The sequence below is a fragment of the Amblyomma americanum genome, chromosome 7, assembly GCF_052857255.1.
Source record: "Amblyomma americanum isolate KBUSLIRL-KWMA chromosome 7, ASM5285725v1, whole genome shotgun sequence".
Lineage (NCBI taxonomy): Eukaryota > Metazoa > Arthropoda > Arachnida > Ixodida > Ixodidae > Amblyomma > Amblyomma americanum.
This window is the reverse complement of record NC_135503.1, coordinates 91,376,828-91,392,117: the sequence shown is the minus strand read 5'-3', so window position 1 is coordinate 91,392,117 and position 15,290 is coordinate 91,376,828. Positions and strand designations below refer to the sequence as shown.

At 43.9% G+C, this 15,290-nt stretch overlaps 1 protein-coding gene across 2 annotated transcripts; it reads right to left on the bottom strand.

Moving 5' to 3' along the window:
• Positions 1-1,974: 1,974 nt before the first annotated feature.
• On the bottom strand, positions 1,975-14,983 carry LOC144099395 (juvenile hormone acid O-methyltransferase-like). 2 transcript variants are annotated; one of them, XR_013307393.1, is made up of 7 exons: positions 14,782-14,983; positions 12,928-13,131; positions 10,768-11,113; positions 7,029-10,128; positions 4,890-4,925; positions 2,509-2,785; positions 1,975-2,305 (listed from the first exon to the last, which is right to left on the bottom strand). XR_013307393.1 is itself a non-coding variant. In XM_077632651.1 (4 exons), exons 2-4 carry the CDS (start codon positions 13,128-13,130, stop codon positions 10,093-10,095), a joined length of 585 nt encoding a protein of 194 aa, XP_077488777.1. In that variant the 5' UTR covers position 13,131; positions 14,782-14,983; the 3' UTR covers positions 5,994-10,092. The 2 variants fall into 2 exon arrangements, 1 of the variants encoding a protein (XP_077488777.1); XM_077632651.1 differs by lacking the exons at positions 1,975-2,305; positions 2,509-2,785; positions 4,890-4,925 and having other exon boundaries at positions 5,994-10,128.
• Positions 14,984-15,290: the final 307 nt, after the last annotated feature.

Genomic DNA, 15,290 nt, shown 5'->3' with positions numbered 1-15,290 from the left:
AGGAACAATTTTAACAAGCGGCAGCCCTTTCACCGGCACCAAAAGTCATTCGAGGAAATGTGCGCACTTCAGCACTGCACCGTTGTAGTGAACCACAGAGCAACAGTGAAAACTAAATGTACTTTTACATGGGGCATGTAATGGAAACGCTAGAGGAAATTTCAAATATAGAAGTGAAAACACGAAAACCCAAAAGAGATGTGATCTTCTGGAAAAATATGCGCGCCACTCGCATTTCAGCAAGCAACAAGGCACACACCATCCCGAGGTCCAGGCGGCAACCCGCTGAAGTGGATGAAGAGCTTTTGAAAGAGAAAACTTTTTGGTCACCAGCTACAACCTACGGTGTTGCTTTAGAAGCGAAAGCATTGGTAACATTTACCAATGAGGTTGGGGCAGAGGTTCACAAGTGCGGTCGGTCTGTGATGTTGGAGCAGCCATGGCTCTGCAGCGCACCTGATGGAATTGTCTCTAAAGAATCGAAGGAATCTTTGCTCGAAGTCAAATTCCCTTTTACATACAGAAATCAATCGATTGTGGACATTGAGAACAAGGTTTGCAATGTGTCATACCTGCTGTTCAATGGTACAATGCTGCAACTAAAGAAAACGCACATGTATTTTACCCAAGTTCAGGTGTCACTCTATGTGCTGGGCCTTGAACTATGTTATTTCTATGTATATTCTAAAAATAAGCAAATCACCGTGAGGGTTTTTGTGGACAAAGACTTTGTGTGCGCATCTATCGCCAAGCTGGAGAACATCTAATGCTTACAGTTGCTGCCCGCATGATCAAGGGCAGCAAACTTTGAGGTATGTGGATTTGGACACACAGCAGCGTGCTTAGTGTTGAAGGTGTTATTATCACCTTTATAAAATAAACACATTTTAACAGTTCACATCAATGATTTCGTTTTTTTTCACAAACAAGAAAAACATTACATTCACTGTCTTTTCACAATATGATACATGAACCAGATCTATGGGCCATAAATGTGCAATCTATGGCTGCTCTTTTGGTTTAATAACTCGCTTCTGTAGATTTGTGAGCACACCACACACGTTGATTATTTTTGTAGAATGCGGAACCAAATCTGCTAAGAGTTTCTGTAAGAGTACGCGGTAAATCTTCATTCGTTGGATACATTGTTCACCATGTATCGTAGCGGTCAGAACCTTGTGAGTTTCTAAAACCTCTTCTCTAGAGAACGGCTCATCTGGAATTTAGCTCCACAGTCTGCCAGCTGAGTTCTAATTTGGAGAAATCCCTTGTTTGCCAAGACAATGTCACCTGGATTCAAAAGATGTCAAATTCCAATATCTGTTGTTACTAAGGGCCCCGCCGCGGGGGCTCAGTGGTTAGGGCGCTCGAATACTGATCCGGAGTTCCCGGGTTCGAACCTGACCGCGGCGGCTGCGTTTTTATGGAGGAAAAACGCTAAGGCGCCCGTGTGCTGTGCGATGTCAGTGCACGTTAAATATCCCCAGGTGGTCGAAATTATTCCGGAGCCCTCCACTACGGCACCTATTCTCCCTTTCTTTCTCTCCCTCTTTTATCCCTTCCCTTACGGCGCGGTTCAGGTGTCCAAAGATATATGAGACAGATACTGCACCATTTCCTTTCCCCAAAAAACCAATTATTTATGTTACTAAGGGATCTGTGGCACGGTCACCATGAGGTCTGGATAGAAAGCTAATTATTCCGCTTGGTGCGATGCTTACAAGATACTTCACTGCATAGCATCCTTTGTAACGAGAAAGCATAAGTACTTTCTCATGCACTGTAGCTCGCACAGTGCAAGAGACCTCAGTACAATCAATTATTACGCGACACTGGGTGTAGTGCGGCTTGAAGCATTCTGGCATCATTAGTTCATTCGTTGACTGTGGCGGCCAATATATGATGGGTCGCATTTTCTGGGGCAGAATGAGAAATAAACGACGTGAACATGTTGTTCTATGAATACTAAAAGGACTGCTAGAGCTGAGTAAGACAAATTTAACTTAATCTTCATTAAAAACAGTAACAGCTTGTTTGAAGTATTAACAACTTCAACATGCCGTTGAACATTCAATGAAGCAAGAAAAATATTTTGCAGCTTGTTGAACACTGGAACAGAGACGCCAGCAATGGAAGTCAGAACTGCCATTTTTTGGGGGTTACAAGCTGCCACACTCTGGTACCCAGAAAAACCGGAAGAAGGCACTGTGTCAACTATATTCACTGGGTCGCAGGCTGAGTCCCTCATTTCCAAAGATGTGCCCGATGCTGCATCCATGCAGCTTTTCTTCCAAGGAAGCACAACCTGTTAGAAACAGATGCACTTTAGTTTTCAGTACTACTTGCATGCACGTTCCGAATACCAAAAGCAGAAAATAAAAGGGAAGCACCAGTTAGGAGCAGTGAGCAATTCAACAGTACTTGCTTTAAGAACCATGTGCCAGAGGACAGCGAAAGATAGAAAAAGGAGACATTAGAATTTAACCAACTGCATGTTATTTTTCTCACCAGCTGTGGTATTATGCACTCCACTGGCGCATGGAAATGAAGCTATAAATATGCTATCACAGTGTCAACGAAGCTGTTGGTTGTTCCGTTTCCTCCTTATATATGGCCTTTTGTCGATGCACTGCGTGCACGGCAGGGAGAGCAAAAGGCATCAAGCACATTAGTTGAGGTTGCAGATAAGTGGCACTTGTGTCTCTTCATCGCATCCTGTCATGCAGCATAAAAAAAGATTTGGCAAGTCACTGCCTGAAGTCCATGTGCAAGTCTGTATTTCCACCTGCACAAATATACGAGCACAATGTAAGCTGCCACACAATTATTCTCTTTCGGCTTCTTGCAGTCCAAAGTGCAATGCAATGAAACCTAGCTTCACATTGGAAAAACAAGCTGAGACAGAGAGAAAAGGCCTGGCTACTCTGCAAATTACAAAACCTTACACACACCCTCACAAACCGCCTGACACTCTTACGCTTACGAGCACCATTCTGCTCTGGCCAGTCCTAGCTGTCTTGAACCCTACACAAACCTTTAAAGCAACCTTAAAAGTGAGAAATATTGATACATAATTATTGTTATTATGATCGGCATGGTCTAGGCACTTCTCTTGAGGCAGGAATGTTAATTAATATTGAAATGGTATATATAGTCAGCATGCCTTCCTTTCCTTTATTTTGGTGAATACAAAAAGATTGCTGTGTAACTGTTGGGGCAGTGATACATGCACTCTTTGTGAGCTCCAAACCACCGTGTGCACAGTGTTCTTCCTCGGGAAGGCCTGCAGGAGCAGGATCACTGGTTCTTTGCAGCTCACGTGACCGCAACCTGCAGTTGGTATATTGACTTCAAGGTGTAGATGCCACTTACCAAGCTTTTATATAAGCAAACAACTGGTTAGCCCTGACCAACCTGTAAATTGAGCATGCTGTTGAACACACTTGGAGAAATTAGAGTGCATACTTCTATCTGTCCGAGAAACGAGCTACAACATAGGTCATGTTTGTTGAAGCAGCCGTTCATTTGCCGCTCACCAAAGAAGCTTTTGTACCTTACTAAAACAAAGAAATTAAGAGAAAAATCGCTAATAAACAAGGTAAAGAAACACTGGCCCAGATTAAAAGATGTAAGGGTCAACATGCTATACCAGCAAACATGTGCATACCAGTAAAATATCGTGGCATACGGAGCACACAAAAATTTATCAGAGCAGTGTGTTATGACTAAAACTGCTGGTATCGATGCCGCTGTCTAGAGTACGCAGGTTTCTTGGTTTTAGCTCACCTGCCTGAGGAGTCGGCAGCACAGCAATGCTGCAGCGATTAAATCTTTCGTGTTTCCTCGTACATCTAACATTTGACGCTAGCGTACAACAACTGTACTGAGTAAGGAAGATTGCATTATCTAGGTGGCATAACTAGAACAAGAGGCAGCAATGAACATGTTTGTTTAAACTGTGTGCATAAACACTAAAAAAAATCAGAAACTAAAGAATGGACAACCTAAACGCACTTGTCCTTTCTGTGCGACCCACTTCAAGTTAAGCTACATTTACCTGTCAGTAAACTACACAATAAAAAAGGGCACACAGCGTATCTAACATTACGTCGCGCATCAGTGACAGCTGGAGGAGGAGGAGGAAGCATTGTTTGCTTCATGGGTTTTGCGGCAAGAGTTCACAATTATGGCAACTGACAGTTCTGAGTACGAAGTTATTCCAAATATTTACAATGAAGCAGGTCACAGGATAAAGAAAAACATTGAATTTTGTTGGCAGCAACCTCGTTTTCTTGACAGATTTTTCTTATTTCATAACGGTGTTTCAAAGTTCACCCAAGAAAAGTCTTTTCTGGCATGATTGGTGCTGTCTTTTTGTAACATGAGTTTTATTATGTTTCTTTTTTAAGTTTTCAGCTCTTCTGCATTGACCTAACAGGGAGTGGCTATACATTGATATAATTTGTTTAAAGTTGAATGTCTTTTCTTTGTACTGTTGTTTTGCCTGGTTTTGATTTTGGTATTTAAGGATATTAGACTGATGTAAACCGCTCAAAATGGTTCAATCAGAAATTTATAAACCATGATTAGTAGAGCCATGGCAGTCGGCGCGAAGCTTTTAATGACACAAGTTAAACAAATGCAAAACAGCTGAGTGTGGAGTGGATACCCTACCAATCTGAGTTGTTATCTCTTTATGTGGCAGCTGTGGCTCAATAAGCTTAAATTTGGAATTTTTTACACACTGTATTAGTTTAAAGGCTGGCATCACAGCATTTTGGCCTCATCTGGCATCATGCGAGAATTTTCGTAAGATTATGCCATGTAATTACCTGACGCGTTACCTGGGTGGAAACAAAAAGCAGCAAAGCAACCAGAAAGAAAATTACCTTTTATATCTCTCAGATGACCGTGGATTCGAGCATCTGCAAGGCGTTGGAAATAGTGTAGGTAGATATAATGGGCTCCTCAGGTCATTAAAGTCCCTCAATTCGCTGATTATATGGCCGCAAGAAACAAAGACACAGGCATGTAGAAACTGTTTGATGGACAAAAAAATTCAATATCTCACACGTGTCATAACACACTATAGGCCACAATATTATTGGGATTTTCTAAGTTCAAGTAATCAAGGCCTGAAATCGAGCATTTCAAAAATACAAGTTTCTACGCAAATAATCATGAGCCCGTAGTAGGAAGGTACCAGGGCAAGCAAGTTCTTTTCAGTGCGCCAATGCTTTTATTGAGAAAAATGCACGCAGTAAAATGGCAGCCCTACGTAAATGGCTTGAACGCATGTGTGACGAGCATCACACGATCTTCTGTGTCTCGATCGGGGTTTTTAGTGAACCTAGTGTCTACGAAGTCTCTCGTAAAATTGAGCAACTCCAGCTTTTCAACTTCATCGATGAGCGCGTACACCGGATTAAACTAAAGAAGCTCCCCTGAAAAAAATAATAAATATATCATTCGAGAAGAGGTAAAGAAGAAAGGTTTTTCATTATCATTCTACATGAGTCAGCTTGTCGGGTCTACACTAGAAACCTCTCCTTTCAGAGCGGCGGTGGCAGATGCGCCGATTCGACGACGTGAAATAGTCACCGGAGGCGAGACCTCCAAGTAGTGAGTGGCACAAAGAGGATCAAACCCGCATCTAGATCCAAGAGAAGCCAATATGTGCAGCGATGGAAAAACACCAATCTGTTACTATCTTAAGAAGCAGCAGACAGAAATTTCTGAAGAGGTTCAGAGAGAATTGCAGCGGCAGCGCCTGTAGTGTCGGAGCGACTATATGGTTAGAGGGAGATACGTCATGATGTGTATTCAGGATGTTTATTCGCACCAAGAACACGTTGTGGGCAAGTTGGTGCATAGCTTGAGTAGATAAAGCGCACAAAATACAGCACACAGACAAATAATAACACAAGACAGGCGCTTCTGTCTCGTGTTATTCTTTGTCTGTGTGCTGTCTTTTGTGCGCTTCATCTACTCAATTTATTCGCACCAAGCCACTTTCGACCTTTGCACCGTCTGCACAGCTTGCCGAGATTAACTGACAGAAGCGAAATGGCCAGCTATGTCGGCCTATTACGGTTTTAGATACCCCCAGTACTCAAAAGAGATTTTCCTGCTAGACCCCACCGGTGTCAACACTTACTGCACCAACTTCCATTCATGCGGAAGACTACGCCTTGTCGCCGGTGGTTTCAGCACTGTAGGAGAGGTTAAACATGCATTATTTTTGTCTCTCTATACGTTTTCACATGGACATAGATACATTTGTCCACGTTCACATGGCATCTTCATTTAACTGCTTGGAAAAACAACCGCGAACATTTATGTCGTTAGAGACAGGCAGGCCACCTTCACGGTGGCTAGCACAGGTACCAACAGATAGCATGCATTATTACTCAGTAGGAGAAGGCAAAGGCATTGTGAAAAAAGTTCGGCAAATTACTTCCCACTTCATCTTAAACTGTATAAAGCCTAAATAGTAATAACAATTATTTGAATCATGAGCTGCTGGAGGTGGCATGCTAACTGTAAAAAAACTGGGGATTATGTCAAAATATAGCAGTGTCGATTTCAAGCAATAGTTTCAGGCAGCTATAATATTAGCGAGGGCAGCAACTATTCCTAATGAGCAGGAAAAGACAACTGTCTCTGCTGGTCAAAGAAAAACTACCCGTTTTGTTGTCCTTCTGACTTAATTGCTGCAGCAAATTGATGCTCAAAACTTTCTTCTTTCGATTAATTAATTTTCGATGTTCTAGAACTGCTCTTCTAAATGAACTGAATGAGCATGCGACAATGCAACCAACGTCAAGTATTTTGAAGGAAAAGCAATAATTATTATTCGGTCTTTTTTGCTAACCTTGTGGGAAGCATGACAAGTCTTTGTTGCTTCATTACTTACTTTCCAAGTCCTATTAAATGAAGGTTATAAGCGTTGGAGCGTTCAGCTGTTCTGAAAAGCTAGTCCAAACGTGATATCAATCGTAAGAAGGAAGCTCTTCTGTTCGGCTTACCAACTGCTTTGTCCTTACTCGTTCACCTGGGAGTGGAAAATGCCAACACTTGGCAGGAGAGTGGGGCCAGATTTGATGACGCGACCAGATTGCTTAGATATGCCCTGAAGGACACAACATCTGGTATGTTCTACGTTTCCGGCATGATATCTTGCAGTACCTTTAGGCAAAAATGAAGAGACATGAAGTTTGTGGCCTCTACATCGTGCTAGCAGGGTAAAACCGTTCGCGGCACAACTAACTCTGACCGAAGCAAGCTGAAGTGCAGTAAATAAAAATTACAGCTTCTTATGCCAACGGTACGTCGAGTAGTCAGCGCTAGCTAGTTCGCCAAATGATTAAATTATGATGACGCCAAGCATGACTCCACAGCACTCATGCATATCCTATTGAACGGTTATATTGCGAGTGCTTAATGGTGTGAGAAATCTGTGGGCTCGGACTACCGTATCTAGTCGCATACTTCGTTTCCCGGCAGCGTCCCCAGAGCGTTCGTCCTCTTTTAGAACCACCGCACTTCAGTAGCTTTGGCTCCTCGCGTACATGCAGCGTTCCTAGCACGAGGCTTCGCTTAATAATAATAGTAATTGGTTTTTGGGGAAAATAAATGGCGCAGTATCTGTCTCATATATCTTTGGACACCTGCTGCGCCAATATTTGCGGCGCATAGCGCCTACGGGAAGCGTCTCGAGGGCGTTCGTGATCTGTTCGACCTGCAGCACGTTTGTGACACAGAGCTTCCACACCTCCTCCTTTCTCCTTCTTCCTCTAATATTCTTCTTTTCCTTTCTTTCCCCTTCCCCTTTCGGATATAGGGAGAGAGGTCGGAGTTTAGGCGGGCCGGCGGCGACAACGAGGGCTGCCAGAATTGCAGAATTAGGGTTACAAAGCTACCGCTCTCAGATTACACAGCGGTTGCTTTTTGAGCATCTGGTGCACGGTCATGCAGTTGAACGCGTGTTTATAACATGAGGTGAAACAGTAAGTTGTGAACAATGACGCTCAGCATTTATGTGGTGCCGCATGATTTCCTTGCATCTGTCGGCGAAATTAACCACCTTCAGTGCGAATTACAAAGCTTGAGTTTGCCTTGGCGAAACTGCCAGAACTAATATTTTTCATCGCAAGCAAAATAGTGGCGTCGGAGGAAGAAATACACATAGACCTGAGCCGACACATAATTTTTTCAGAGGCACACTTGGGAATAAATCTTTATGCAAGCGAACACTTAGATTCTAAGAAAAGTGGAAGCCCATCATCTTGCTGCCCGTAGAAAGGGCATGTTTCTACGCCGAAGCACCCATAATTAGACTATCTAGAAATAGAAACTTTTTCGGCATTATCTTTGACGTTTATAAAAGGTTTACAGATTTCTTTTTAGCACAGAGCAAAAAAAACTGGAAATAATGCCTACCTGTAGTATAAACAGAATGTTTTTTTTTTGTGGTTCGCATCAATTCTAAATATCATCTGGCGCTCATACGGGCGCACTGTTTAGTGATCCTTTTTATGTCATCATTTTTAGGAGCAGACCCAAGTAGACACTTTTACTGAGTTCTACCTACGGCCCCTCCAATATGATCACAAAAACCTTCATCTACTGACCCGCAAAATTTTGAGATGGATGTCGTTGAGATAATTCAAGATACTTGCTTGAGCGTTGTGTCCATGGCACACTCTTAAAGAAAGTTATCATCTGTACCAGGGGCAAAACAATGGGATTGAGAGGGTATTGTTACCTTTGTGTTTGCCTGTGAAACGTGTTTATTCACATGTCACTTGAAACCCAATCAGTAGGGAGCTCCGTGCTTACTTTTACCAATGAGTGGAATGGCCACACCTGTGCATTCTTACCATCATGAAGCACATAAGAGATGGGAGCTTTAACGGTGTCTAAATATAATGTTTTAATTTCAATGCGTGTTGAGATAGAGCCAGCTATCACCAACGAGCTTTTCTGTCAGTCAATGCATATCACATAAGGATGGGAATTTGGATGAGTTGTTACGAATCCATATTCCTGTGGCACCACCATAACGGCGGCGCAGACGATGAAAGGACATGTTCTTTCCTTTCTTCGTCTGTGTCTCCAATCTGGTTGTGCCAAAACAGCGTGGAAGCACATCACGTGCCAACAATTTTTCCTGGGAGAGTGATTTGAGCGTCTTCACTTCTGCCAAATGTCATTCAGCACAGTTTTGTTGCAGAACATCACAAAAATAAAAAGGCCATTGTAAATCATATATAATGCTCCACCTTCCATTCATTTTGCCGATTCTTTACCGCGCAAACTGCTGAAATTGCTACACCAACGTATGCGATTTATGTATGTGGATAATGACGCGCTCCCAAAGACAATCTCAGAGGCCCCTAAGTTTACTGCTATCACTGCGTATCATCGCGGTTGGTTTCCTTGCAGATTTGCTACCATCTCACCTCCACCCATAACTCGTTACTGCCCCTGGCTACTCTCTCTCACCAAAACGAATTCTCTCGAGATTACATACGTCTGCGCTAATAATTAACAGTGTAAAGTCAGAAACGCAAATGCGCATTTCCACACAGATGTACTAAACACTCCTAATGGCAGTCGCATTTTGCACCAACCGACTTGTAGCTGGAAATCGCATTACGACAGGAGTCAACGGCGGGCGAAATTTCCGTTAGCATATCGATTTCTGGCACTTTGGATATCAATCATTAGGAACTTAGATGCTCAGTGCCGAACTGCAGTGAAACGCATCCTAAACGTCGCGAGAAAAAAAAAATACGTTGTCAGACACATGCACAGAGAACAAAGGAGGCGCTGTTTATTTCCCACTTTTTTACCTTTCAAAGGACGCAGATTATCTACAAGCGCGTGGGCTGAGCCAGTACCTCCTTGAGTGCAATGCCTTAAGCGTAGTGGTGGTGGTGGTAAACATTTATTATTTACAAGGAGGTGTTTGGGCCCAGGTCCTATGGCCCAGGTCCTCACAAATCTAGGTGGAGCCCCTATTCCGGAGCCCCAATGGCGTCTAGCGCCGCTTGCGCCCTGGCGACCAAGGTCCGTTGGGACTGCAGGTCATGGCAGTTGAGCAGCGCCGCCTCCCAGGCCTCCCTAGAAGGGTGGGAGATGAAGGATTGGGAAGGGTGGGGATTGGAAGGGCAGGCCCAGACCATATGGAAAACGTCCGAGAACGTCGCACCGGCGGTCCATTCAGCCGCCTGATTTTCTCGTGTTCTCTTTCGCAAAGGGGTTTTAAGATCGTAGCGCCGCCTCCCGTCGGCGACGCCAAGCAACCTCTAACAGACGCTTCTGCCAGCTTTGCAGAGATCTTCTGCGCATTTGTATCGACGGCTGTATTATTGACAATCTTGAATAACTACCAGTGTTATTTATTCATACCAATCAATATTAGCGCTAAAAAATATACAGGGCAGGATAATAGGCTCGCTCCTCCCCCCCACCCCCCCCCCCTCCGTGGTCTCGAACTGAAATATGTGGACAGTCGCAATACTTTGGGAATGGGCGTGACGCTGAAGGCACTGTACGGAGGCAACCACTGAACACAAGACAACGATATGCGAGAGAAGATCGATTCAATTTTTTAAATATATCAAAACATAGCAATTTTGTCCAATTTTAGTCCCTTCTGTCAAGTTTCCCGCCAAACACTTTCAAAACACGACAGTAGTTAAATGAAAGATCGCATTACTACCGCCCCCGCCCCCCCCCCCCCCCCCCAGCAAAACCTACTTGGCTATACTTTGACCAGCGAGGAGACTTCATCATTTTCTCGAAGAGTTCACAAAAGACCAGGCCCCGCAGAAAGACCACCAGGCACTCTCCTCCGGGAGCCAGAACCTTCTCGAAGTTTCGCATGACTGACAGTTGATCCCTGATCCAGTGCAGCACTTGGAAACAGTAGAGCCTCTGGAATTGACCTTCTCGGCGCACGAACTCGCCCACGTCTCCTAGGATGTCCAGTTGCAGATGCTGTATTCTCGGATGCGAGTACTTCTCCACGGCCACCTTCAGCATTTCCTCCGACTTGTCCGTGTAGACCAGTCTTCGGCACAGCGGGAGAGATGGAAAAACAGTCCTGTAACAGTAAAAGAGAGACTCAGTGTATTCTGGGCATGCTTGAGTACTAACATTTGGGGAGACATGAGTCACCGTTGAAGCTCTATCTGTACCACGAAATCTGCCCGCGGATACGAAAACTGTACAGCAAATACGTGCCCGCAACACAGAAAATTGCAAGCAAAATAAATGTGTCTTGCATCTGGACTGACCTCTTCACAATCTCATTTCAAAAGGAGAAAAGTTATTCTACCAGGCTAACAAAAGTTTCCGCATAATTGCATCGAGAGCTTTGAAAACCGCGGCGCCCGCATTTCGATGGAGTCGAAACGCGAAGGCACCCGTGAGCTGTGCGATGTCAGTGCACGTTAATGACCCCCAGGTGGTCGAAATTAACCTGCAGACCTCCACTACGGCACCTCTTTCTCTCTTTCTTCTTTCACTCCCACTTTCCTCGCTTCTCTTACAGCGCGATCCTAGTGTTGGCCGAGATATGCGAGGCAGATGCTGCGCTATTTACTTTGCCTAGAAACCGATTTATTTAATTTAATTCAAGCTTTGGAAACTAATATGGAGAATGAATACTATGGTGGGGCTAAGAAAAAAGAATTGGAAAGAAAAAGCATCCCGGCCGGTGCCACTTAGTGTGACAGGCTAAATATAATGAGCAAGAATATTTCACTGCCTTTGTGTGCGCCTTCCTAATGAACCAAGGACATGTACGAAATGAGTGTACTGTGCTCTGTTGAAAGGCCATGCATTAGGAGTGGAGGCATAGTGCGACTGCGTGTCAGAAGTGCTCCTCAATAACGCTAAAAATACTCCATAGTTCTGCGCTTGCAAAAAGTGCACATTCAATGGTTTTGAGTGCATCCCAAATGGTGCTTCAGGAGTCATATATTGTTTAAATGAACTGTTGCCTCCAGAGCAATGATAATAGAGAAGGCAGAATATTATAAACACACCACAGAAACCACAATCCTGAGTTGTTTCCATGGTAACAAAGGCCAAGTATTACAGCTAGCTCGTCAAAGGGTAGCAATGTCGATTAGTTCTGTTCTGGTGGCTAACAGCGCGGTTTACAAAATTATTCGTACAAGCTAACATTTATTTCGCATACTCTGCCACCGCAGCAACAAAATGAGACAAAATTTTGATACAAAAATAAATGAACTGTGATGTATCATTCTCCGAAAAAAAAAGAGAACAGAAGAACAAAATATTCATCAGATAGTTGCTCAGAAGTCAGCAACGAAAAAGCACAAAACCTGACATGCATGTGATATCTAAGTGGAGGTAACTCTCGTCGCTTTATTTGTTCGAGAAAAATAAAAAATAAAAACGCTCCTTGAAGGATTAAGTAAGAGCGAGTTCGTTTCGCCGATCGGACGTGCGCTTAATGGCCGGTTAGTGACACGGTGAATTCTTCTGCGAAAACTGGGGATAGTAGATCATCAGAAACAAGTCAGTGCGAACAACTTTATAGCGCAGTGTTAAAGACACGGTCAGCTTAAGCTGTACATGATTGAAGTTATGTGGGCTCCTCAACTATAATTAACTATTATGAAGCCGGTGGCATTCTTACGGTGCAGATCTCAGACGCCAGCAGGAAATGCTAGTCTTGGACTCGCAAGCGCTTAATGAAGAAGAAACTTTAGTACTCTGAAACCATATGTTAAAAATAAATTATTATTCCGTATAAACAGCCGTTGAGTATGGTATTAAGAATCACCCTTAGCGTCTTCTTAACCTAATATTTATTCGCATTAATTGCCGCAGACAATTTTAGGCTTCTGCGTGATTGGAACGTATGTGCAGACAAGGTTCACTTACTTCATCGTGAAGCCACCGGGTCCGCAGCCGATCTCTATAAACTGCTGCTGCTCCTCATTATCGGAGAGCGCGAACGCTTTCGAGAAGAGGTCCAAGATAGCTGTAGATGTCTGTATGCATAGGTCGGTCCCGGCGTCGTAGAGCTCAGCGCTCTCAGACTTGAGGTCAAGTATTTGCGTTACAGCGTTCTTTTCCTGCGACATGCTGCATAGAAATCCGTCCAATACATATGTTAAACAGCACTGGGTGACAATTTTTTAATCCTTACATTTTCTCCGAAAGCGCACGTACACTCTTTATCAAATGTGATCGGGCTAGAACGTTTGCTTCTCAGTTGTATATTGAAGCTATTATTCCAGCCCTCAATCTTTAAATTTCTGTATGGTGAGGACTCTTTTCCTCACATTCCGAAAACGCTTTGATCTTTAGGGAAGCCGTAAGGACTCTACTGTACGAATGAGAAGCAAACCATGCAGTTGGGTTGCTTGCCTGTACATAAAAGGTAGTCATGCCGTAACTAGTCACCTCAATTTCAGGAACGCACGACTAGCCTGTTCATCTCAAATTACTCGCTGTAGCCCAATATTCAATACAGGCACAGTTTTTTGCTACCACTCTCTCAAGAGAGCTACGTGCGAGTTTTTATTGTCGTTGCTTCGTTGTTGCCTTTTCTTTCAATTATGATTCCTCTGCAATTTTTACAACGAACAACAATGCGTACATGTCCTGAATTTTCTCAGGAACGCGTTTCTTGTCATGTTCTTTATATAGCGACCATTAAGTCTTACGAATGGCACGCTAGGAGAGGAAGAAAATGTGTGCCGTTGAAAGCTATAAAAAGTGGATTGATTCAGTTATCATCAGCACAGTAAAGGGACAAAAAATTTTATCTGTACAATCCAACCTTTTACACCACCGGAAAACCCATGGCTGCTTAATTCAGCACTCGTAGCTGAACTTCCAAGCAAAATTCCGTAATCTCCAGACCTACCAAACGAGCGAGTAAACGAAATGAATGCACAGAGCATCATGTAAACCGCTGACCTGAACGACAAGACAAAATGAACAGGGACCATCTGCAGCCAAACTTTCCGAATATAAAGTGTCCTGTCAAGCACACAGATGAACTTGCTGTGACAATAAACAAACAACCTGCAATAGTGCACTCAATAAGAATTGCGATCATGCGTCGCGCTGCTTTTCAGCCCGTAAATTGTTATTCTTATCATTTTATTTCTTCCCCGCACATTCCTGCACCGTCGCATGTTCATTTTTCAAAGCTTGCAAACTGCCTCACTGATCGTATTGCACTAAACCTAAAAAGCCACTGACACGCATCTTCGTCTTGCAATCAGCTCTGTATGCGCCCTTGTTTTTCTGGAATCAGCGCTTCTCACAGCTTTCCGAATGACAGGTACGGAAGTGTTACAGTTTCTTGAACGCACTCAGGCAGGCATGCGAATTAAAGAAGCGGTAATAATGAACTCTAATACAACGGGCATCCTGTTCGCCATTGCTCTTGCGTGACCCTCTTTTAGACACAAAATGCTTTTAGCGCCCATTCTCGCGAAACTATTGCGAATGCCGTCCGTAACCCCCAGCGAACCTAAGACTGAACACGGAGGCGAATATGAGAGCGAAATTCTCCGTCCGGATGATATCCAAGAAAAAGAAATCTTCGCTATACTAAATGTCCTGAGCGTGTCTCAGTCTAGCCCCGGCACAAGCAAAGCAGCTTCTGTCAAGATGCATTGACCACTCGAACACCACCACAGACTTTCGCGGTGTGAATTGCAGTTTGTAACCTCTCCCGATACTCAATTTTTCCGCTGCATCGCATTAGATATATTTTACCTGCTTGTTAGTCTTTCGAAGGCTCGGCACCAGCAGCGCTACACTCCTTCCCGCTCAATGAGGCCAGAAGAGCCAAGAGATAGAAGAGCTTCCATATGTTGGTAGTGGCTGTTCTGTGTTCCCTGCCACGAGATCTGGATGGCGCCCATAGCGGCGGAATGCGGTGCTGTGGGCAATGAAAGGCGAGGGAGTGTTGTGACGTGTCGAGCAGAGAAAGCAGGGGAGAACGCTGAGTGAGCTGCCCGGCACGAATAAAGAGAAGCGGCTCAATGCAGCGACTCTTCAAGCACCGAAACTGGGAAGAAAGCCGAGCATGCCATCAAATGAAGAAAATCGACTAATTATGGATGCTCTTCGTTGCTTTAGTTCCAGTCTGGACGTCCTTAAATCGTACAAAAAATGCAATAATTATCTCCTGTCTGCGCTCGGTTCTCCTAGTCATCAAGGAGCGCATGTGTGAACGTTTTTTGGAAGTGGCCAGACTGAGATATGCTGGCTATTAAGTAACT